At 40.7% G+C, this 24,406-nt stretch overlaps 1 protein-coding gene across 4 annotated transcripts in view; it reads left to right on the forward strand.

The window, feature by feature from the left end:
- The window catches only part of PLXNB2 (plexin B2), a 265,806-nt gene that overhangs the window by 210,412 nt on the left and 30,988 nt on the right, over window positions 1–24,406 (forward strand). For all 4 annotated transcript variants that reach the window (XM_033011456.2, XM_042793496.1, XM_042793495.1 and 1 more), the window contains 6 exons: window positions 1,401–1,573; window positions 3,826–3,974; window positions 6,938–7,046; window positions 21,604–21,740; window positions 22,384–22,551; window positions 24,083–24,191. In XM_033011456.2, coding sequence (XP_032867347.1) covers window positions 1,401–1,573; window positions 3,826–3,974; window positions 6,938–7,046; window positions 21,604–21,740; window positions 22,384–22,551; window positions 24,083–24,191 — 845 coding nt within the window. The remainder of the gene's footprint in view (window positions 1–1,400; window positions 1,574–3,825; window positions 3,975–6,937; window positions 7,047–21,603; window positions 21,741–22,383; window positions 22,552–24,082; window positions 24,192–24,406) is intronic.

Raw genomic sequence — 24,406 nt, forward strand, 5'->3', positions numbered from 1 at the left:
TTCAAGGATGAACCTCCTTTGAAAAAATCTCTAACAGTACCATTTCTTGAGACTTAATGAGCACATAAAACAGCTCATCACTACGAGAAAGGGGAGATGTTGAGTCTCTGTCTCGTACTCCCCACTCCCATCTGTGAGCACATTTAACTCTTGAAAGATCACAGGAGGAAACCTGAATAGTTTTCTTCTGTTCTGGTTAAGTTGATTTACAAGAAGACTCAACAAGTGCCAGAGCCTCAGTGGCAGAGAGTGAGATGCTGTGTGACCAGAAAAAAAGAGCAGCACAGAGTAGAGAGAAGCAGAAATGAAGGGAAGGAGCAGAAGAGGCGGACACAAGAAGTTTCCCTCTTTACAATAATCAGCTCATCCTCCTAGGGAAGCAGAGCACTCACATGCCAGGTAATCTGTGCAACTTGCTCGCTTCCCCTAGAGAAACTTGTGGCATCTTTTCAGTCTGTTTTCTTCTGGGCTAGCTCTCAAGTACATCTCCAAATGTTTTCTTGAATGCCTAGGCTTTCCGTATGGTGCTGAATCACCCAGCTATGTCTCAAGGCTTTGCATCTATTTGAGAAAATTAATTTTGTTCAGTGACTGTGCCTCATGCTAGAGATTGATGGGGGCCAAAACAAGCTTAGTGTCTTGGACAATTGGTGCGTGGTTCATCTGTATGAGAGGCATGACTGTGAGACCTGATTGCTTGGCTCAGAAAAACTAGAATTAAACCCCACTACAGAAGGAATAAGGCATACATCAGGACAGCAATTCAAGACAAAGGCGAAAACAAAACCAAGGAAATAGAGAAGAATGGAGAAATTAAGAAATACTAACTTGAACAAAGGATAACACTTCATTAAGTGTTAACTTTCTGTTCATTTCAGGCTTTAGCGTTGATTTTGGAAAGGCCCAAATGTCCTGGAAACAGCCTACAAAGGAAGCTCTCTTCCTTTAAATATGCAACTGGCAGAGGTCCCATGCCAGCTGATGTCTGTCCCTACCGACACCCGTGCAGTTTGTACCCTTCCACATCTGACTCCTGGTATGCCAGGAGGACCTGTTTGCTTGAACTAGTCTTTTGAACAGTTATATAGTCAGGCTCATTGAGGGTAGCCAAAGAAAGGACTTTGTACTTAAACGTTTTGACAATGCCTGAGTGACAGAAATGCATTTGGGTTCTACTTGATAGTTTATTCATACTCTGCACATGGATAGATTTTAGGTTTTTCCATACAGGGAAAAATACGGTTTTCTCTCAGCATCATTCAGGTTTAAGTACAGAGTGTGTATATTCTTCACACGACTCAACTGAGCTTTGTACATAGAATTCATTTCCTTCCTATAACACACTGAATGTCCTTAAAACATAGGAAAATGTCTAAGTGCATTTACCATTCATATTTCAGTGACTTTGTACAACTGCTCTTATGGACGAAGTGACTGCAGCTTATGCCTCGCGGCCCATCACGACTATAAGTGTGTCTGGTGTGAAGAAGATGGCAAGCCTAGCAAGTGCGTTTATGAAAAACTCTGTCATGCTCCTCCCACCAACACGTGTCCTCATCCAAAAATCACTCGCGTAAGATTGCTTTTTTTTCTCTCCCTACCAGTGTATTATTTTTCAGAAGGCATCCAAGCAAGCTCATACTGAAAGGCAGTTTTTTTTCCTAGGGTGTTAAGTAAGCCTCTGAAATAGCTGCAAGGAAATAATGCCAGTAGTGATGTGTGTGAGAGATTTGTAAAGACTCAAAATAAGAGACTGAATGGAGTCTTTGAGATTCCTTGTTTTTCAACCCTTGTCCTCACTGTGCCAGAAGCTAGGCTAGCAGTGTATGCTTAAATGTGGCACTTGATTCTTGGGAATTAGCATGGATTTTTCTCTCTTCTGAAGTACTTTCTACCTGAAATAAGTCTATAAGAGAGGTTCACTGCTCCTGGAACTACAAGCACTTAGCAGGTTCACTCATAGGCTCCAAATTAGACTTTTAAATAGTACTTAATAAGGGAGGAGGTTGTTTCTCCATCACAATGTGTTTTCCAGGTGTTGGTGATATTTTTCCAGTCCACACCAGAATCAAACCCAAGGCTGTAGAAGTTGAATGTAAGAAGTCAGAGAGGCCAAATATTAACCCCTGACTTACTCTGCAGTTGGAGCATTCACCCAGGGTGAGGGAAATGTTGTCCACTTTGGTGGACCAGTAGCCAAAGCAAGAAGTGATAAATCCTCATCCTTTTCCACACAAGCCAAATGCTGTTTTTCTGGACATAATTGTTGAGAAAAGAGTGATATATGCTCCCACAGGGCAAATCTAAATTGCTGTGACAGTGGTATCAGTATTTTGAAACTCAGACACACAGTTTGATGAGAACGTATCCCAAGCTATCACAAAATGCAGTAACTGTATGACAGGTTGAGAGTCATAACAGGGATGTTTCACTCAATATGAACTATTTAATTCTGAAACCTGTGGCTCAAACTGGTAGAGACACTGAATCTCTTGAGGCTGTGCAGTTAGAGGTTCAGTGTGGGTACAGGCAGAGCAGCAGCAGCAGTATGAGGTCAGCCATGATGGCGTATCTGAGAAGAAATGGCAGGTAAACAGTTGAAGTCTGTCAAGGAAGGCAAATACCCAGAAATCTCGACAGAAAGTGTGGAGAAGAATACTTGTGTGATAGCTGTGCCCAGATAAAGATGATTTGAGTGGGAAGGAAAAGGAAAATTAAGAAAAATGTTTTTACGTAAGTTTCTGTTTGTACATGATTGTGCATTAAATACTAAGTACTAAAATATACAATATTCAATGCTTTTGTTAGCTTCAAATTTGAACAAAATATTTGGAAACATCTACACAAACTGTTGAGTCATTTCTCGGCTACTTTATGTATGGGTTGAGTGCAAAGGGATGGCTAGCAGGCAGAGGCTTTAGGAAGTCGAACCAGTGGGAAAACAGAGCAAATAATTCTGGAGTTAGGCTGGGCAGCAGCAGCCATGTCTCCGTGTTCAGACTTGCTTAGATCTAAGAAACTCTGATTTTGATGGAGCAGACGTTAAAGTCCAGACTTTCAGAAGCTGTATTTGTTTGGCTTCCAATTACTGCATTTGGGACTGTGCAACCTCCCTCTTCTTGATGGTAAACTTGCAGCCCTCCAAAACTGAAGGCCTGAAAATGTCTTGATGGAGGTGCTCCAAATATTACATAGGAAAGCAGGTTAGTCTCCCTACAAATATTCAGAATTCAAGTGCCTATTTGGGCCATATTTCAACCTGAGCAGTCCACTGAAACTGCAAGTCCTCATTTTAATTGCAAATTATTTAATTAGCATTAGCCCATGTACTGCAGCATCCTACCATTTGATGCAATAAGGAAGATTGGGGGACTAGAGGAACTTTCGAAGACACTATGTGGAACATCACTGTGTGTTAGAAAGGCACACTGTTCTGATGTGAACCTAAAGGGAGAAAATTATGGTAAAAAAATGCTGGAAAAGCTCATTGGAATGTGAGAGAAGCCCGATCCATTTGCTTTTCAAAATCACAGTGCTTTAGTGGAGGAAGCAAGCTTAAAACAGAGTAAATATCAGGCAAGAGTTTGTACATAACAGTCTGCCACAGGAGACGCAAAATCTGCAGCTGATGAATACTGGTTCTGAGCTAACAGATGATTAATTAACATTAAAAAGTTATGTAGCGTGTTTTTGTGGGGTCCTACAAGAAACATCTTCTGCATTTCAAGTGCAGGTAAGCCAAAGTAGCTTTAAATAATATGGAAGAGCAACATGGTCACTGCAATATTGATTTTTTTTTTTTAACTTTCCTTCATGCAAACACAGATTGAGCCAAAAACTGGACCACTGAGTGGTGGAATTCTTTTGACCATTATGGGATCTAATTTGGGAATAAAAGCGGAAGATGTAAAAAATATAACGGTGGCAGACAAGGAATGTCTTTTCAAAGAGGAATTCTACTCTGTTTCCACAAGGTAATTGCTGGATATTTTTCACAAAATTTTAGAAGAAAAAATGAATTTCTGTGCTTTTTCAGGCGAAGATAATCTTCCTGACATTATAAAAGGTTATCAGTAGAAGAAAGAACTCGTGTGACATACCTGCTATATTTCACAGTAATATGTCTGAGCCTTTGTTTAAAATTGTTATAGATTCTAATACAGCAACAAATTTACAATAGCATACCACTATCCTGCTTCTGATTAATTGATTTTTTTTCCTTATTTGTTTGAAAAGCTTTCATAAAATATTACTGCAGATATCTCAAGACTATTTACTTGTTTTTGAATTAAAAGCATCATAGGGGTGCACCTAGTCATTAAAATCTTTGCTAAATCTGAAGTACAGTGCAGCCAAGCATACAAGATTTATGGGAAAGCAGGCAAAGCAAGAGGAAGCTTAAATCTTTTTGGTTTAGTCCAACCAGAGAGCTTCTTTCCTGGGGGCAGGGAGGGATCCCAGAGTTTTGCTTTAGCTTTAGATGACTAAGTTTCATCACAGAGCCAACAAGTCCATGGATGTTGAATTGCCTAAGCAAGTTGGTAGATGTTTTGTGGATTACTTGTCACACTTAAGCAGTGCCAAAAATTAAAACAAAGTGCCTAAATTCTTCTAGGTATCTAGGTGTTTGCTACAGATTGTGTCAAGCATCTAATTTCAAGAGGGAAATACCCTTTTGATATTAGCTGATAAAAAGCATAGCATGGAGGTTCAGTAATAATATTAAGAGTAAAGTTATATTTTAAGCAGTGTGATTTTTCTTTCATTCACTTTAGATATTTGAAGCTGCAGTTAAAACCTTGGCTTTCGTTCCCTTCCGTTAAAGTGTAATACAGTAACCTTTTGCTATTTTTGTGGTGTGTTTTGATAGGGATTTTGAAGATACCTAAGTGATTTTTTTAGCTTTTGAAAAAAGTTTAGTGGTAGTCAATTTGTGAATCGGGCATTTAGAAACTTCCCAGGCCCACAGGACTTAGGAATCTGTATATAGCTGTATATCTCTTACTGCTTCCCAAATCTATTGCCATTCACTTGTGCATTTACATGTGCAACACCATCCACAAAATTCCCAGCTCTCTTACAGTCATCTTTTCCCATTCCTTGTTTTCAGTGTTTGTAAAAGCTGCACTGAATTGCAGCATAACCTTACAAGAATTTCCCGAGCCTCTTGGCTTTTTCTAAAGCTTTTTGATATTTTTAAATACATGGAAAGGAGCCAGAACTGAGATGACTGGTTCCTTGTATCATAGCAACATTACTGGTTTCCTAAGCTCTGCCAGTGTGGTAATGGGTGAGAACAAATGCAACTTGCATAATGTCATTTATCAACAAATTGGAGGGTTTTGAAGGATGTTCTCCATTAGGGAAACCTTGAAAAAGAACTTATTCAAAATCTCCAAATAGATGTCTATAATTTTCTATCTTCCTCCATTCTTTTGTTTCATTATTACCTTCTTTTATTTAATTTAATAAAAGAAAGTAGTAAGTGCCCTACCCTTCTGCAGTAAAAAGCTAGTCATTTTTAGGAGACAGTTGCTCCCATGGGCAGGAGAGCAGCAAGATTTAAGGCACTTAAGGCTGCTTTTTGGCTCTGTGGTGATTTAATTGTTGGCCTTGGAGAAGTCATGTTCTCATTCTTCGTAGTTTTCCATTTGTAACATGGGGGAAGGGAGGCAGTGCCAATGCTGGGGAGGGGAGGGAACTTTTCTGCTAACCATGCTACGGCGTTTCCCCCACACACACCCCCCGGCCCCCGACTGCTTTCCCTAGCTTAACATATGGTAGAAATTCCTCCAAAGGCACCATTTCCTGTTTCTGCCTGACAAGAAGATACAACTTCCAAGAATACAGTAGAGAGATGATGAGGAACAGATTCAGGCAGCTATACACACGCCAGGACATGCAAGAATTTCGAGAATTTTGTCCATTTGCCAGTACCCAGGCAGAAAAGACTGGAGTGATTTGCAGAGGGTCTTGACAATCCTTTTATTATAAGTCCCAATTTAAGTACATTATATCCAGTAATTTGGGGTTGCTGTGTTTTTTTTTTTTTTTAATTTGAGGGGTTTTTTTTTTAAGAAGTCACTGCTTAAGGAAGAATAGCAATAATCCCGGAGGGAAAGAGCGAAGGAAATGAGCAGTGATCATCAGGGTGTGTCCTATATGAAACTGTGTGCCTGTGCAGGCTGCCAACATTATATACCTCCTTATCTAACTGTATTATCAGCTCTCCATTAAGCATTTGTCCCAGTTTTCAAGTGTGTAGAATCTTTATTGCATTTACATGCTTGTATTCTGTGGATGACCTGTTTGAAATAAAGATTTAAACATCCTGGCTATCACTCAGCAGCAGTGTTAGTTAAGGCAGTTTTTCTGACAGTCTTCCTGGACCTCTGATTTTGCATGGATTATCTGAGGATTTATTTTCAGAGAACAGTAATTGTAAAGGGTATTTGTTTTATAGGTGTGAAAATACAGTAGTTTAAAGCTGAAAGATAGCAGGATGCACAACAAAAGTATCAGCAGCTAAAACACACAAAGTTATAAGATAGCTGGTGATCTGATTCTTCCACGAAGGGAGTGGGAAGGTCCTTTGGTTTTTTGACATCACAAGGTCCTGTGAAAACCTTGTGTAGGGTTGGAGAGGTTCATCTCTGACTTCTGGGCTGAATCTGAGTCTTCTGTAGAAGGCACTTCTACTAACTGACTGATAAAGTAGCTGCTGTGTTCAGTGTTCAGGTTTCAATTTTACCTACCTTTAGATAGAAGATTAAACTATTCTTGGAGGTTTTGCTGGGAATCTGAGGCAGCATTCAAGTACCTCGTGTAGGATAAAGCACTTTTGCTGGCACACACAGTGTATGCAGTAGCTCACACGTATTGTATTGGTATTGCAGCTGTTAATTCTAACAGATAAACTTACATTCTTTCTTTCTAGGATTGTATGTCAAGTTGGACCAATGAATGAACCAAAACAAGGTCAAATTGAAGTTGATATCAACGGAAAATTAGGTAAATCACCAAGTGAAGTGCTGTTTACGTACCAGGTAAGTGCTTTTTTTCAGAGACCTGTTTTATACCTTGTTCATGACTTAAGTTAGAAGTTTACCTGTTAAGCACAGTTGCTTGTTTTTGCCTTACAAACTTTTTTTCATCAATAGCACTGTCATTCAAGTATGCTAGAAAACACTTAACTTGAACATTTCTTTATACAAAGGATGTAACAAAAATCTGTTCTGATCAATAGATCCAGAGTCTCAAAACAGGATGATGTTGTTTGTAATTCAAGTTAAAAAAATGTGGTAGAAAAGAAACTGTAATAAACTTATTAAATAGTGACATAATATCTCTTAAACGTCACTATTGAATAAAAAAAAATCAGCACAGAGAAAAATTAGGTATTCTTTAGACGCACAGTTGATGCACTATTTTAATCACAGTGTTTAGTCTAACCAATGTTCTTAATTACAAGAATGGATGCAGAGCAGCTGAAGAATAAGTAATGAAGGTACATTAATTTTTTAATAATTTATTTCATTCAAAAATATGGCATGCAGAGCCACAGACAGCACAATGTCTGTTCATATTACACATGTACTTCGTTTTCAGTGTCACTGTGAAGGAGAATTTCATGTGTCTTTCCTCTACCCTAAATATGGCCCTAGGTTATATCTGGTCTGGCTTGTGGTTTTAGCAGCAAGTAGCATTATCTGTATCTATGAGCTCTTCAAAATTTATAAGAGCACATGATAGTTGAGAGGTTTAAATAATCTCTGTCCTCATATTGATACTTAAGATTACACCTATAAACTGTGAGTCTGTAAAACATAAAGCGTGGGTTAGGCTTTTATCTTCTCCATTATTTAAGCTTCTGTCTCATTAATTCTTGATGTGAGAAGAAAAGGAAAAGAGTCGGCAGTAAGTGGTGACAAAAGTCAAGAATGACATTCAACTGAGAAGAGAATATTCTTGTTTTTGCAAAACAGGCTAGAAGTGGTTTTTCCATAATTTCCAAGCAAATACCTCCTCTCCTTGATGATATCTCTGCAAAAAGCACCCTTTTTGCTTGCAAATGTCCTCTGTTCCTTTGTGGAAATGTAGGTTGTAATTATGTCTTTCTTCGTCAATCTCATTCGTCTTAACCAGAGAACAACAACATAATCTCCCATGTTTATGTGTTTGTGGTCTCTAGGACAGAGGCTATGACAGTGAACCCTACATGAGATGAGATTTTGACATGAACCCATGGTGTTGGATATGTTTTACACCAGTTCTCCTATGCTTCTTCTGTGTGTAAAGATTCTCCCATGGTTTCCATGAAAACCACATGAAGAAGTTACGGAGTGTGTTGAAATGTAATCTGAAGCCCCTGTGTAGACTTCAAAGCCTATGACTTGTAGGCTTCAAAGCCTTGTGACTTGTTCTGGTGTGATACTCTGCTCAGCCCATCTAGAAGGCAAGATAAGCAGCCACAGCTTTTGGCTACTTAAGGGAAGGATTCTTGATGGCCCATCAGTGAGGTGCTAGGAGAACCTGCTGTGCACAGGTGTCATCCAGGTGGATGTTTTCCTGCAAGTCCAAGACTCTCTGTGCCAGTCTCTGCCTCCATTGAGGTTACTGAAATATCAGATACTTCAGCTAAATGGTGATAAAGAGCATTTATATTTACTGCAAAAATCTTTCCATGGGGATTCTATTTACAAAATGCAGCGCAATGGCAAGTAATACAGTTCATGCGTTAAGCTGGTGAAATCAGTTTGTATTTTCTTTTCTCTTTGTTCCATGACAAAATGAAACAAACTGTGGACTACAGTAATGTCATGGTTTGAACCCAGAGGGCCACTGAGCACTACAGAGCCTCTTGCTCACCCCTTCCCCCTCAGGAATGGGAAGGATAAAATAAAACAAAAGACTTGGGAATCCAAACAAGGACAGGGAGGGATGACTCACCCATTATGGTCATGGGCAAAAGACAAACTTGTTAGGGGAAGAAAAAGAACATCAATTTTATTCACACAACAGCAGCACTTAACAAACAGAGTAAGACAGTGAGAAGTATAACCACATCTTAAAAAAAACCTTCCCCCCACCCCTCCCTTCTTCCTGGGCTCAGTTTTGCTCCCAGTTTCTCTACCCTGCCCCAAGCGGTACAGGGGCACGGAATAGGGGGGTGCAGTCAGTCCCACCATTCATTCCTCCTCTGTGAGGGAACTCCTTGCACTCTTCCCCTGCTCCATTGTGGGGTCCCTCTCATGGGAGACAGTCCTCCACAAACTTCTCTGACATGAGTCCCTCTCACAGGCCACAGTTCTTCACAAACAGCTCCAGCATGGGTCCCCAACATGTGTTGCAGACCTCCCAACACCAAACTACAACGGCGGGGGCTGCTTCTTCTCACAGGGTCCCAGCCTCCTTCAGGCGCAGCCACCTGCTCCCAAATGGGGTCCTCCACTGGTTGCATGTCAGCATCTGCTCCACCACGGACCTCCATGGGTGGCTGGGGGGCGGCCCTGCCTCCTCACCGCGGGATACAGGGAGGCTCTCTGCTCCGGTGCACCTCTCCCTCTTCCTCCTCCTTTCTTCCACTGACCTCAGTGTTTACGTGGATGTCCACCTCGCAACTCATCCTCACAACTCCCACTTCTCCTCCCAGGTTCCCCTTCTTAAATATGTTATCACAGAGGTGCAGCCACCATCACTAATTGGCTCAGCCTTGTCCAGAGGTGGGTCTGACTTGGAGCCAGGGGAGCTTCAAGAAGCTTCTGTCAGGGGCCACTGCTGTAGCCCCCTCCCCTGCTACCAAAAACCTCACCACGCACACAAATCCTACACAAGTAGGACTAAAGTCAGTACAGGGGCGTCACATTCACACGCACCTCTACAAGTGTGACATGAGCGCTTTTGGCGTGAGAACAGATGATCAGAGCAGACAATCACGTCAGTTGATGTTGTCTTAAAAGCTACAATCTTGTTTCACTGCTGTTTTCAGTCATTTCTTTGGTGACTTGTTTCAGCAGGCGTGTGAAATCTATGTTTTGTTTAAAACCTCTTCTATTCAGTATATACAAGGAAAGAAAATACTCTTCTCTCTAAGAGTCTTCCTAAAATAAATTTTCTGTTATGTATTTCCCCCATTCTTTGGCACATTGTCTGGTTCCTCTCCTGCTGGTAATTATCACTGTTTTCACTGTGTGCCCTGATCACCCAAAGGATCAGCTTTAGCAGTGACCACTCTAAATGTGGTGTGTGGCAGCACAGGGCAGAAGTGCAAAGTCAGTGCACAAAGAGACAATGCAGCTGCTCAGCCCTGTGTGTCTCTGTACAGCAGAGTTGTCAACATACCCCCCATAGCCTCAGCCTTGTACATGTGACTGGTGTCTACCACCAAAAGCACACAGTCAGTTATCAAGTAGATAGGATATAAGGAGGAATTTTTTTATGATGTGGGTGGTGAGGCACTGGCACAGGTTTCCCAGAGAAGCTGTGTCTGCCCCCTCCCTGGAAGGGTTCAAGGCCAGGTTAGACGGGGCTTGGAGCAACCTGGTCTAGTGGGAGGTGTCCCTGCCCATGGCAGGGGGGTTGGAACTAGATGGTCTTTAAGGTCCCCTTCAACTCCAACCATTCTGTGATTCTATAAGTACTGCTCCATTCATCTGTTTTTGATACTCAGTCTGAACAATGAGATGCATTTTTAAAGCTGAATTGATGAGGATCAATAGTCAGCACAACTAGGGGCTCAGGCTTGTGCTTCTGCCCCATCTGCCAGCACAGCGCATTTCTGAGATGATGAACGCGTGAGACTTCCATTGAATGGGTCAAAAATCCAGTTAAAAGGGAATTCATTGTTTCAGTTTTAAATTATTTCTGAACTAAAATGCCTTGGTCCACAAGAGTCTCTGCTCTGCAGTAAACACCTCATCTATATTTGCTCCTTAATGGGAAGAAAGCTCTATTTCTCCCTACACATCACAGTTTCTCTATCCAGCCTGAGTGCTGTTCAAGTCCAGCCATTCCAGTGAAATCAAATTCTGGTAACCCAGTCCTCCTCTACTGACATTTCTGTTGTTTCACTATAGGCAGGATCAGACAATAACCATTCTTCTGTTTAGTGAAATAGAAATGAAGTGGTGCTAAATTTTAATATCCAGCTATGTAGTACATCTGCAGCACAGACAGCTCGTCTGGTCTCTAAGCAGGTGGAGCAGTAACACAGCTAAAGGCCAGTCCTGCTTTTTCATTTGTTGTTAACTTTATCTGATTTACTTGTTACTGTGATGATGAGAAGTAGTATCAAGGGAAAGAGTTAAGCTTTTCCTAGGTATATGGCCTAGATTTGCAGTTGCCTTACAAGCATGATTCCTTTCTCAGAATACCTTGTATTCAGATTTGAGCCACCAGAACAAGAGCTTGCAGCTGGTTCTGGGATCTTCAGCATCTGTCGGCAAGAGCAATTCTGTGTGTTTCAGAAAGCTCAAATAAATGTAAGGTGGTGAAATTGGAGGTAGAACTTTGCAAAAGTGTAATATAGGGACTGGCTTGGAAATAATGACTTTTAGTAAATCAGGAAGTCTATTTACCTTAATGAGATGAATATCCAAAAAGAGGAAGAGAGGGGATAGGAGTCTGATCTGAAAACAAACAGGAACATGACTATTCACCATACTGGAAGCTTGACTATCAACCTGAACATCACAGTTACATTTAACAAGGTGCACCCTTCCACCTTAATCTACTACCAACTTGGCAGTTTCCTCTTAGCTCCATCCATCATCTGCTTTCCTTGATGATTGAAGCAATTGCTCTGGGAACTGTCACCAGTGCAGTGCCATTAGTGCCACAAGGCTTTTGTGGAGAGTATTAGCTCCTTGATTTTTCTCCTTAAGCCTTTACCTCAACACATACATTTTACACTGTAATTGGGGAGTTTGGGTGGGGTTTTGCAGGGGGGTATTACATCCTTGTTGCCATTACAATTGATGCTGACAAACCACACATCTGCTGCAGGTGATCTTACTTTATTCCTGAGTCCTGGAGCATATCTTGTTTGTGTGTCAGCCTGCATAGGGGCCAGGAGAACTCTCGGGTAGCAGAGAGTTTTTGTGAAGTTGGTCCTTCCTCACGTGGATATTATTAGACTTAATTCTCTGTCATCTGAGCTGTGTACTTAAATACATGTTACACCATCCAGTACTCGTGGTTCTGCTAGAAAGCTGCCAGTGAACACTGGCTGTGTGATAATGCAGACTTTCCAGTCATGCATGCCTCCATTTCTCCATCAAACCTGTCAGGAAGGCTCTGTGGTCTTTTCAGAAAATCATGTGGTGTCTGCCTCACAATAAAAAGATGCTGCCTGCAGTCCAAGAAATTAGTTGTTTAAAATAGCAGCCTTTTGCATAAGCATCCCATCCACAGCAGACAGTACACAATGCTCTGCCTGGGCACCTGGAGTGTCTGGAAGCATTTGATCAGCTCATTCAGTGTGAGGTTGGACAAAGCAGCCCCAGAAAGACAAGACTCGGCTCACTTCTCTGCTGTTGCAGAAATAACCCAGAAACTGAAGCCTGACTTGTGTGGTGGATGCTGTGACGAGGCGAGCTGGTGGGTCAGGTCAGCCACTGCGGTGAACAACAGGCTGCCAAGAGCGCGCAATGGAAATTCTCCGGCTGAATATCCTGTGAGTGGGTGGCTTGTCTGAAGAAACAAGAAGCAGGCTCCCTTGAGTCTGAGAAAGGAGGGAAGTGGAGGGAGAAGGAGCAGTTCCTAATGACTTGCATGCCCCATTCAGAAGCTTAATTTAGCTCCTGCGGTTACCTTTATAGTCCATGAAATGACATTTGACCTCCAAGAAGGTGGCCAGTGTCTACAGTACTTCGGGGGCTATGCTTTTAATACCTTTAATTCTTGTGTGCATTATATGCAAGGGTTGGCAGAATTTGGCTTTCAGTGCAGGGCAGATAATTTTGGTAACAAATTAGTTGTTTTACAGACCTGTTTCAAGAGCCAGAACTTATTGCAGCTGGGACCACGATGAAGAAGGAGAAAGGTTGCTTGTGGAGGAAAGGATGAATGAGATAATTGCAGAGCAATAATGTGCTCTGTGCATTTGTGAAAATCTTACGCCCATGTGTGTGCACTGTCATTAGGTGCATCCCTGTACTCTGTGTAGCAGCACAGGATCTCGTTTGTACTTGGGAATATGTGCGCTTACATCAAAGGCAAATCCCCAACCAGAGGTCACTGCCTACAAGAGCTGGCAGAAGGGAGCTGAGGTGGCTTTGCCATTTGCTGCCCATCATGTCCATTTGAACACATCCATCTGTTGTTGGCTTCCCCTTGTGCTGCAGCTGGCATCTCTCACAGCATCACAGGGATATACTGTGACACCATCCTCTTTTCCCTCCCCAGTTGTCTCTCTGCTTGTGGTCTGGCACACTTGCATTTTCTCCAGCAACCCCCTCTGAAGTATAGACTTCATGCCAAGGTTTCTTTGCATCTCAGTTAGGCTCCTCTCCTCTGTTGCCTTCCAACTGTTCCTAAATTTCTGGCCCCTCTTGTGATCCACCAGTAGCCTCCTTGGTGGCTGGTTGCTTCTCTCTCTGATTTTCTGCATTAGTGAAGGATAAAGTGTAGCCACTTTTAACTCAGTGGTGTAGTTCTTGGGCTAGAAACCGCCTACCACAGATTAGTGTTACAGTAGATAGTAGCCCTATTTACAGACTCATGCCTAGGAATATAAAATGTTTAGGATGTGCTTGATAACAGATAAGTGAAAAAGTAGAGAGACACAAAAAGATGTGCAGAACCTGGGTGATGCTCCATAGGAGTGCACTCCTCTTGTTCTTGAATGCTTTGCAAGAGACCAGAAGCGAGTTGGCTAGACATGACAGTGTAAACCAGGAAAGCTGCAAAGCAAACAGACTAAGTGAAGAAGAACGTGAATCAGCCTGGCAGATTAGATCCCAAACGCAGGTCAGGTCAGTAAAAAAGAGGCTGGGGGGATGGTTCTCTTTGGCACCTGCATATCTTTAATGGGAAAATTGCAAAGAAGCTGGGTTTAAAAAGGAGAGGAGAAAAGCAGTAACCCCCACTGTTAGCCAGGTAAAATCTGTGCTTTGATTGGACACCAACAGATGACAAAGATCTAAAATGCTGGTAGCTCTCTCAAAGCATTTTCAGCCTGTAAAAGGTAGCTTTTACTAAAATTGTAATCAGAAATGAAGAAATGAGAGATCACCTTCCTAACTGTGCAAAAAGACTAACTGCAAGTCGTAAAATATTAAAGAAGAAAAAGTTCATTCTAGATTAAAAAACAGGATGATAAAATGTAAGAGCTAAAATACAAATGCTCAAAAGGTCTGCAGTAGCAGTGTAAGAGCAGCAATCATGTACATTGCTAATAAGTAAATTCACGTCTAAATGTGATTATAAGTGGAACAGACATGGAGATAATTTACCCTCTAGCACACAGAAAGCATGAAACTACAATGAAAAATATATGAGCATTTCTGCCAACAGATTTGTAAGTAGAAGGCAAAGGATACAAACAGAGCAAGCAAAGGAAGGACTTCTGGCTGTGATGGAGAAAACAGGACACTGGAAAATGGCCTGAGTGTGAAGTCATATACATACTTGGGCCAGTGCAAGCTGGTTTGCCAATAGTTTTCATTATTTTTTTCCGGTACCTCTGTGCTGATGAAGCACAGAGCACCTCAGAGGACAGACTATTGCAAGACTAAGACATTACTGTGAAGCAATACTAAAAAATGTAGTTTGTGAATCTCAGTTTAGTCCCTGATGCAAAGATAGGGCAGTGGCACACAGGAATGCAAATGCCACATAAGGGAATTCATTGGTATTACAAAGAGAATAAATGAATTTGCACCTGACAAACTACCACTATTTGAACATTATGTAGCATATGCAGTGTACAAGGACTTAGAAATTGTCAGTCTCACTACTTCAAATTGTAGCAGATAGCCACTGCTTTCAGGTAAACCATATCAACGGGATGGGCACCAGCCACAGTCATAAAACAGAAGAGATAACCTATTTGTAGCATTATTATCCTTCCAACAAAGCTGCCTAATGGTTATCAAAGTGATGGAAAAACTGCTTTTCAGTTCAGGAGTATTAACCCAGCAGTCTGGTACAACATGGGAGAGCTGGCTAGGAGGTGGACTTTGAGACCTCTAGCTCAACATTATTACACCTTAGTAGGATTTAAGGAAGGTTTGTATGTAAGAAACATAAAATGCTTGTATTTCGCATGAGAGACAAGCTACAATCTGCTCATACCTACAAGCAAGAAATCCTATCGAGAGCAAATTACTTTTTCGGGATAAACCATGCAGTAGGGAGCAAGGTACACCTTGTTGACAAGTTGGACTAGATGATGATGTAGGTTTCTTCCAAATGAACTATTCTATTTTATTCTAAATAGTATAGCTATGATGTTCATATGTTTTACAAAAACTGCAAATCCACTTCCTACAAACACAGGGCATGATCTTGAGAGCGTAAGGCGGTGGGGAGCCCTGGCAGTGGGAGGTCCCTCTTCTGGGAGGTGGCTTACCAGACTTGGCAAGAAAAAGGCCACTGAACAACTGACAGACTCTGGAACAGGCTTTTTTAACCTAAACTATCCAAAAACCCACATAACAAGGCAACCTGTTACTGCAGAAAATATTTATGCTCAAACATTAAACTACGTGGAAGACATGAACACTATTTGCCTGGTAACAAAAGGAGAAGTATAGAGCACTGAAACCTGAAAGAACAGTCCTCCATTTCAAGGAAAATAAGAAAAAATTCCAAAGTATATATGAATTATGATTTTCTACACTTTAAGGAATTATAAAACAAGAGTTAAAAGTGTTTGCAGGGTTGTTTAAATTTTACTGTGTCCATGAGAAATTAAGTAATGCCAGGTCTGCACAAGGGCTGACATTTTCCAGAAGAATTATTACAAGACTGCTACAAATTCCATATAGGACATATAATCAAGTGTTCTGTTTAATGTCATAATTGCACTGAGCGCTATGGTGTGATGTTGTAGTGGTGCATTGTGCTGCGATGTTATAGGAAGTGTGACTTCCCCGGGCACCTTCTGACTGAGCAAAGATGCCGAGATGCAGAGAGCTGAAAATGAAAGTGGGGTATTTATTATGACGGCAAGCGTACTTCTGATTCAGAGACTGAAGTGAGAACAAGGCAGAAACAAGGAGAGAAAAAAATACTTGAGGGGATTTTGAAAAGGTGACATCACTGATCTCGCAGCACTCGATCAGTTTAGCACTCATCGGTGCTCTTTGTAATGGTTGAACATTCAATATGGCTCAGGTTTGAGTCCAAATTAAAAGAGGTTGGCTCTTGGTAAAAGCAGCGTTTTTATTACCCCTCAAACAAGGTTTGTAGTTAAGGATTTACCCTTTGCCCCTCGCTTTCCTCTACAAGGAGAAGGAATCTCATGTAGGGCTGTGGTAAGCAATGTAGAGCTGTGGGTTAGGTGCAGCGTTGCTCATCTGTGTAAGATAAGACTAGACCTGGCAGCTTCGAAGGGTCTGAACCTCTGTCCCACTGGTGAGTGTCATGTCAGTTGTGGGAAGGAGCTACCTTCTCCTTAGGTAACACAATTCTTGTTGAAGGCTTGTACCACTGCTGATGGTACTTTCTCAAATTATCTTGGCATTCAGCGAAATGCCGTTCTCCTGCTGATCCTATCTACTTAATTGCATTTTTGAAAGATGCTTTCTGGTTGAACATTTGGATGAATCAATTTTTTTTCTTTATTGGTACTTTTAAGAAGACCACCAGGTAGGCCAATGTAGCTTTGCTCTCTGACCCATCCATGAATATTTTAGAAGAGCACTAAAACTTGCTTGTATCACACTGGTTTTGCAATAAAATGGTTATTAAAATTGTTAAAATTCTCGATAATTTATTTTAGCTACTTACATTTTCTGGTACGTCCTTTAGAGGAAGGGAAAAGGGGAAAATGTGAAACAGAAAATAGCAAGTTAAAATTAATCAACTAATTTTCCTGACACGTTTACAATAACAAACTGTTATTATATGATGCTTTGTCTTAGCAGCCATGCTGAAGAATTCCTCTGCACACAGAGCACAGTTCAGCTTCTCCTTATTAGATCATCTTTATGAGGCGTCCACATTATTTGGTCTCTGGAGAGCTCTTGGTATTTGCAGAATTACTTTAAATACGTTAAATATGAATACTTTGAATTAAGCTGTTTTAAAATAGTATTTTGAGGAACTGCTGCAACACCAACAATTAAAGAGAAAATAAGGGTTAAACCATAACTATTCCACCTCCTCCTTGGCTGCTACTTGCCTTCACTCCCAGAGGGGTCCTTGGCCTCAGTTTTCCGTTCAGCCTGAAGCGAAGCTGTGATGTGCTGACTCCATGGTGCGGCTGTGCCGTGGATGGGGTGAGGTGTGGGTGGCGTGTTCTCCCATCCAGCATAGCTGTGTGTTAACTTCCAGCAGAGTTGGAGTCTTGCTAAGAAAAAACAATTTCTGGGGAAAACAGAACAGATACTTGTTTTGCTTCCCCATTGCTTCTGTGTTATTCAGAGATAACTTTGCTATTTGGTTACCTATATATTCCTGTTCATAGGCAAACATATGCCACCACTAAAAGGTCCCACACAGAAAATGGTACTGGGTGGTTCTGCTTCAAGTCTGTGGCTCCCTCAATATTTACTGGTTGTTAACAACAGATCCAGATGACACCCTGCCAAAGTTACCCAGCAGATAACCCAGTAGAGATTTAACGGCAGTTATTTCACATTTTTGCAGGAAGAAAGGAATACAGCTGTCCAGCAAAAGTTCTTAGCAAACTTCTTTTCATTTTTTGTGATAAGGTTACAGAGAACAGTGGTGTGTGACGCTTCAGAAACCTTTTCTTTTTCCTTTCCTTCCTAAGTTTCTGCTTAAAGGCTTGACATTAAGTGATTTCTTGTTCCTTTCCTTCCTAAGTCTGTCCTTAGAGGCTAGGCTTTCAATGGAGTATTTAGGGAAAAGGCTGAAATTTTTAAACACTTTCTCAGAGGTTCAGGGATAACAAATTTGTCCATACTGATTCTTTACTGGTTCTTGGATTATACTTTCTTCGGAAAGCTCTCCCAAGAATGTTATACAACTAATCATCACTGTGGATTTTTACTGCAGATGATATAGTGGTCCAACATGCTTAGCAATCTATAGCAATTAAGATTTAATTTGAAGTCAATAAAAGGTATGGTTTTCTGTCCATGTGCTAAGGCTACAATTACAGTATTTCATACATTTTTATAAGAAATTTATTTACTGTGTATTTTACATACAATTTTGATTGTAATTTTTTCAGCAACAAAATTGTGTTACAAAAAAGCACAAATAAGCCTTTCTTCCAAGCACATGTCTAGACTTGTGTTACTTTAAACTTCAAGTGTGATTTTTAAAACTGACCCCCTCACATTTTTTCTTTACCCTCACATGGTTTATTTCAATTTAGCTTGAATCATCAAGCAATTAAATCTGAAGAAGAGTATGCCCAGAGAGGGTTGTACAAACCTAAATGAGCAAGTTTTGGTCAACTCTGTTATATTGAATTGAGGCTCCTTTTTGCTTAAAAAATGCTTAAAAATTACTTTGAGGCACTTCCCTACATAAAATCTTGTAACCCGAGTGATGTATTACATTAAAACAAAATCAAAGGTTAGCACATGAGAGCAGTCATATGCTGCACCGATGTACATCTTGAGGAGTGAAACATTTACAAACAGACTTCTCTCAGGGAAGAAAAGCAATTGACACCCAATTAGTGTTAAAGCATATTCCTATAGCTTAATGACTTGAGAGCAAATTACAGTTGTCACTGTAGATTTGTGAAATGTGCTGAACCACGATGCATTTCTTTGGAGAGAAGTTGCTCAGACATGAAAGTATAAAACAAACACAGCAAGTACAGGTTCTCCACTTTTCTATAATATCTGTGTTTCAATAAAATGAATTTGTAAAGTAACCATGAGGTCCGTTGGATGCATTCTTACCAATTTCTGCTACTTGTTAAAAACCTGTCGATGGCTTGCCAAGCATTGAACAAAACCAGCACCTCAGTCCCCCTCCTCCCCACCATTCACGGGCCCTCCATTTTGTAGCTGTAAGCTGACACAGAGATGGCAATCTGTGTCTGAGCAGAACAACACGGGGGAAAGGTTTTGCTGCATGACTAGTAAGGTGTGGGCTTGTTGCTCTGTTTCTGAGCAGGGCTTTTTCTCCTTAAAGTGGGAGATCAGTGCAGTAAGATGGTGATCGGGGAAACCCTCATCAGCAAGGGAAGCTTTCAAACTTCCTTTACTTGTATATGCTTCATACAGAATAGTCCCAAGCCTGGACTTTATTATTAGTCAACCATTTTAGCAAGATTGTGCAAGAGGAGGAGAAGAGCAGATGTCATTTACAAATACACATGAGATTGGGAAATAAACTTATTGCTTATTTGACTCATTTAAGGAAAGCTTGTGTTTGAAAATGGATGAAGAAGCACAGTTATACATCAGAAAAGGCATTACCTATTCACAGCCCCCCTGAGCTGTTGATCTGGTGTGCTTTAGCAAATGCAGGGGCCCTCATAACAGTGCCCCTGCTGCATGCTTGGACCTGGCATCCTGGTCCTGTCTGTGTGCACAGTGCACGTGGCAGCTGGCTGTGTGGGACCACCTCTTACAACCCAGACTGGGAGCCCAGGAGTCGTAAAGGTTTCATGATCCTTTCAGTTTAAATGAAGGTGAAACAACACCAAGCAACCATTGAACATGTCTTACTTGCGATAGAAACAACTTAAATTGGGAAAGGATAGTAAGCGATGTGGCCTCTTATTGAAAAATCTTTAAGAAAGAAAAGAAAGGAGATAAAAAGAAAGGAGAGAAAGAGTCAAAGAATCCAGATCGCCACCCCAGGTTCCATCGTTGTCTCAGGTCCAGTAATCTGAGGTGGTGGGTTCACACTCAGCAACATTCTGTCGCTTTTTAAGTTTATCTTACCTGATGATTTTCATACTAGATGAATAGAGGCAGGGTTTCCACAAACTCATTCACATGAGAGGTTAGGAAAAGGTGGAACATGGGTCCTGCGCATACGTTGAGGTGGGATGATGTACATTAACCCTTTTGTCCAATTGAGTCGGTGGTCACGATCTCCCCCAACACCTTTACTTTTCTCCTAGTTACCACAGACTTCATGCCTCTTGGGCAGTCATCCAGCCTTTGGCTCCTTCTGAGACAGTGTGTTTCACTCTTATTTATCTTTTAGCTCTTCTTCAAGGGTATAGTCGCTAGCAAGGCCTGCATCATTTATACAATGTATCAGGCTTACACAATAGAGCCAATGTTTAGTGATCCTCCTTAGAAGATAAATTAAAGTGTAGGCATTAACCTGAACATATGGTTTTACTCAGTCTACATTTCCCTCTTTGAGACTTGCAGTGGAACGGAACCGTGCACCCTTCAATGCACTCTGCGCTTCCTTAATCAGATAGCTCGTTCCTTCGAGGAATGTTTGAGGCATTACCTCCTTCAGTTCCTCACTCTACCTCGCTGCCTGCATGCACATCGCCTCCCACCCAGGCACAAGGTCAGAGGCACGTCTGCAGGCACAGCCCAGTGATGGAGTCGGCAGGCAGCGCTCGCCTGGAGCTGACTGGTAACCCACCTCACACCGCTTGCGCAACTTCAGTCACCCTCTTGATTCAGCAGCTTCAGTGTTGTCCTGAATAAGGATGCTTTTCTCAGCTGGAAGCAGAGACTACTTAGCAATGAAGTAATTAAATCACACTGTTGATGAAAAGCCCTCACTGTTAATTTACAGTATTTGTCATAGCTCCCAGAATACAATCACAGAAATGATTACTGAATTGAGAACAAAAGGAGGGAACTTATTCGAGAAATGTAAATATTCAGTAAATTTCATAACCATTTGAAGCGTGTCTGCTTGTTTCAATTGGTTTTAAGAAATCCACTCCAAGGTTCTTGGTATGTAAAGAAGAATTTAGCATTTTCTGGTTTTCTTTTTTTGCATGTTCATTTCTCAAGAATAGGATAAAAATTTTGCTGCAGTTAAGAGCCTTACAAGATAAAGAGAGTCTTAATATTTTTTCTGTTCAATACCAGTTTTGAAAACCTTGCTCTGTCTCTCCTTTAACTGACACAGAATGTAGGAAAGGATAAGAAAAAGTGAAAGTAGTCTCAGACTTAAGGAAGAGAGAAACCTTAAAATAAGTATGAAAACAGGAAATCCAACAGGAAGCTCTCACAAACTTAATGGCAGTTAACTCTACATTTTGTAAATAGGGAATTGAAATTCATATAAAGCTTTGTAAAATACAGTATGGAAAAAATATAAGTACATTCACATCATCTGTTATTTCTTCCTTCATCATGAAAAACAAAAGATGTTGTTTTATTTTAGAAGAATTGTCTGTCATTATTTTAATTTTATTATGCTTGAGGTAGTAATATTAAACTTCTATTAGCTATTATACCAATCAGTAATGCTATAAATGTTATCTTAATTTTCTTAATTAGTTTGACCATGTCCTCTTTGCAGAAACCTCATCCCTCTCGAATAAGACCTGAAAGTGGTCCCCAAGCAGGTGGAACCACACTTACCATCACTGGTACAAACCTGGCCACTGGTTCCAAGAAGGATGTTCAAGTTTCAGTCGGCAGCGAGCCTTGCAATGTGTACGTACCCTGAGTAACTAGCAATACAGAACTGTATCCTAACAAAGCACCAACCTTTTCTGGCCTTTAGAAATTAAACAAATCCATTGTCTATCTCTTCATGACTCATCCCGTGCAATGGAGCTCTGCACGTAACATTCAGACAGAAACTCACTCAGAGGCTCCAGCTGGAAAAAGCAGCTGTAAAAACAACCAAAGTGGGAGAACTCAGATAGCCAAAGATTTTTCCAGTTTCAGCTTTCCCTGCTTGACTGGTTGCTCCAAACCGACCCACACTTTCACTCAGCATCTCTTCAGTCCATATAAAATCTTAACCTTCTAGTGCCCCTTGGCTTGTTCCTCTCACTTCTTTTACCTTTTATTAATTGCTGCCCTTCTCTTCCCCACCAAAAAACAGAATGGTGCAAAGTGTGCTGACATTGCATTGTTCTTGTGTTTGTACACTGTTCTTTTTCATATCCTACATCTTTTCTAAAGACCCTAAGTGATATGAAGAAAGTGTTGTCTCCTCTCGTAACTACTCAGTGCCTAGCAAAAATAGAGCCCTGGTTTTGTTGCTTCTGGGGTACTACAGTAAAGAATACAAATCACTGTAATGTTAGTAACTGAAAATGTTTCTTCTTCTTTTTCTTCTCCAATCTAGCACAGAATTTGGAGATGAGATCGTTTGCATTACAGGACCTAGTAGCAAGGTTGAAGCTGTTCGCGTCACAATGAACTATGGGGGCACAGCAATTGGTGTACCACAGCTATTTTCATACAGTGAGAATCCTACAGTCACCAAGTTCCTGCCAGTAAATAGCTTCAGCAGGTAATTAAATGTTTGTCATAACTTCATTTACAATTGGGTTAAAATATATGTAATATGTCATAAACCTATTACATATAGAACTGTTTGAAATGAAAACTCCTGTACTCTAACCTAAAGTTTACCTCCAAACTTTAATCCCAACTTCAAAGGTAAATCCTGAAACCAGAAAAAGGTAATGAGCTTCTTTTAAATGAATATGTCTCAAAGACAGAGATCTAAAGCATTTCAGCATGATATCAGACAACATCTTTGCATTTCTTACAAATCCTTATCCTATAAGGATAATGTATATAAAAGGTTTCTAACAGTTCTTCTATTCAGCTTTTAATAAGTATGATGGAAACAGAGGAAAGTTATGGCTTGTCATCTCTGTCACATGAGGAAAAAAAGTATCTTTTTAGGAAATCTAGATCAGGGTTCAATAATGCTTTTAAAAGGTATGCTCTCTTCTGTGGTGGTACACACTAACACCCCATCTGGTAGCTGTTCCTTCTGGGAAAAAGCTCATGTACTACTAATTGTGAAACAAAAGAAATGTATACCACTCATATTTGTAGCAATATGGCAAATCACCTGTATTAAAGTCCTTGTAGCATACCTCTGGTTTTGAAAGCAATTCTGTGAATGATACAGGGACAATCTTGTGAGGTTGATTCACATTGGTCTCTGCAGTTCCCTAATATTCTGGTCTTCTGTTTAGTGGGGTACAGTTGGCAGAGAGATATCATGAAGTTTCCACTTTCTTTTAGTAAGAAGAAGTGTAACATCATGACCTTACAAATAGGACATTAAAAAGACAATTGTCTGTGACTTCTCTTGGAAAAAAATGGTACCTGACTCCTTGAATATTGAGTAGTCACTTATGTAAAATAGGACTTGTTTTTAATATTTGCTTTTGATTTTTGGTTTGGGAGATTTTGGAGCCTGGAGGGGGTTTTTTGGTACATCAGTAGTGATTGAACTCAGGGGATTTAAAAGACTTCTTTTTTCCCTCTGTATAAACTGAGGCTTACTTTAATGGATTGCTTTGAGGATTGATATCCCTCTAAATCCATGTTACTTTGATGACTTTATTTCCCACTGGCAACTTGCATGCATTCTTCTTATGCATTATTTTTAAAACAATGTGTTGCAAATGAAAGAGAATAGAGAAACTATGTGTCTACAGACCTGTGGAAAATACACTCTCACCTTTGTCTGTGTGTGTGTGGTAGGTGGAGTGATTTTGACAAAAACGTTGGAAAAGTAAAGCATACAAAGATAAGCATCAATGAAAAGTGACAAATACTGACAAAGCAATTTGTACTTTTTTTATTCTGCTGTTTTAAAATTAGTTTGAAGTTGACATTGATGCTTTTAAATGCTGTGGTCATCAATAGCTTTCACAGAAGTCCCTTGTGTAGGGTATCTAATTTTACATAGGCATTATACAACTGCTTTCAGTGGAAGTAGTAGCAGTGCAGGATAAAGCAGTCCATAGCTGTGGTAGTTTGCCAATAACTTGACTTCCTGTTTTAATCCTGCCTTTCAGTGGAGGGAGAAATATTACAGTAACTGGAACCGGTTTTGAGCTCATCCAGAGTTTCTCATTGGTGGTACATGCAGAGCGTCCAGAAGCAGGGAAAATGAATCTCAAAAGCGTAAGTTTTCTTTCTTTCCCCCCAAAGGCATCACACTAGATGCATAACATGTAACCTGTTAAAAAAATGCATTTAAGTTTGCCTACTGGACATCACTGGGCTTGGAGTGGAAGAAGGTTTGAACAGATTTCTGGCTCTGTTCAGGGTTTCCATGCACGAAGAGCCTGCTACTACCATCTCGACTTACATTCACTAGTACCTTGCAATCTTCTGCT

This window comes from Tyto alba, unplaced genomic scaffold (genome assembly GCF_018691265.1).
Source record: "Tyto alba isolate M040663 unplaced genomic scaffold, T.alba_DEE_v4.0 Super-Scaffold_2, whole genome shotgun sequence".
In the NCBI taxonomy this organism is placed as follows: domain Eukaryota; kingdom Metazoa; phylum Chordata; class Aves; order Strigiformes; family Tytonidae; genus Tyto; species Tyto alba.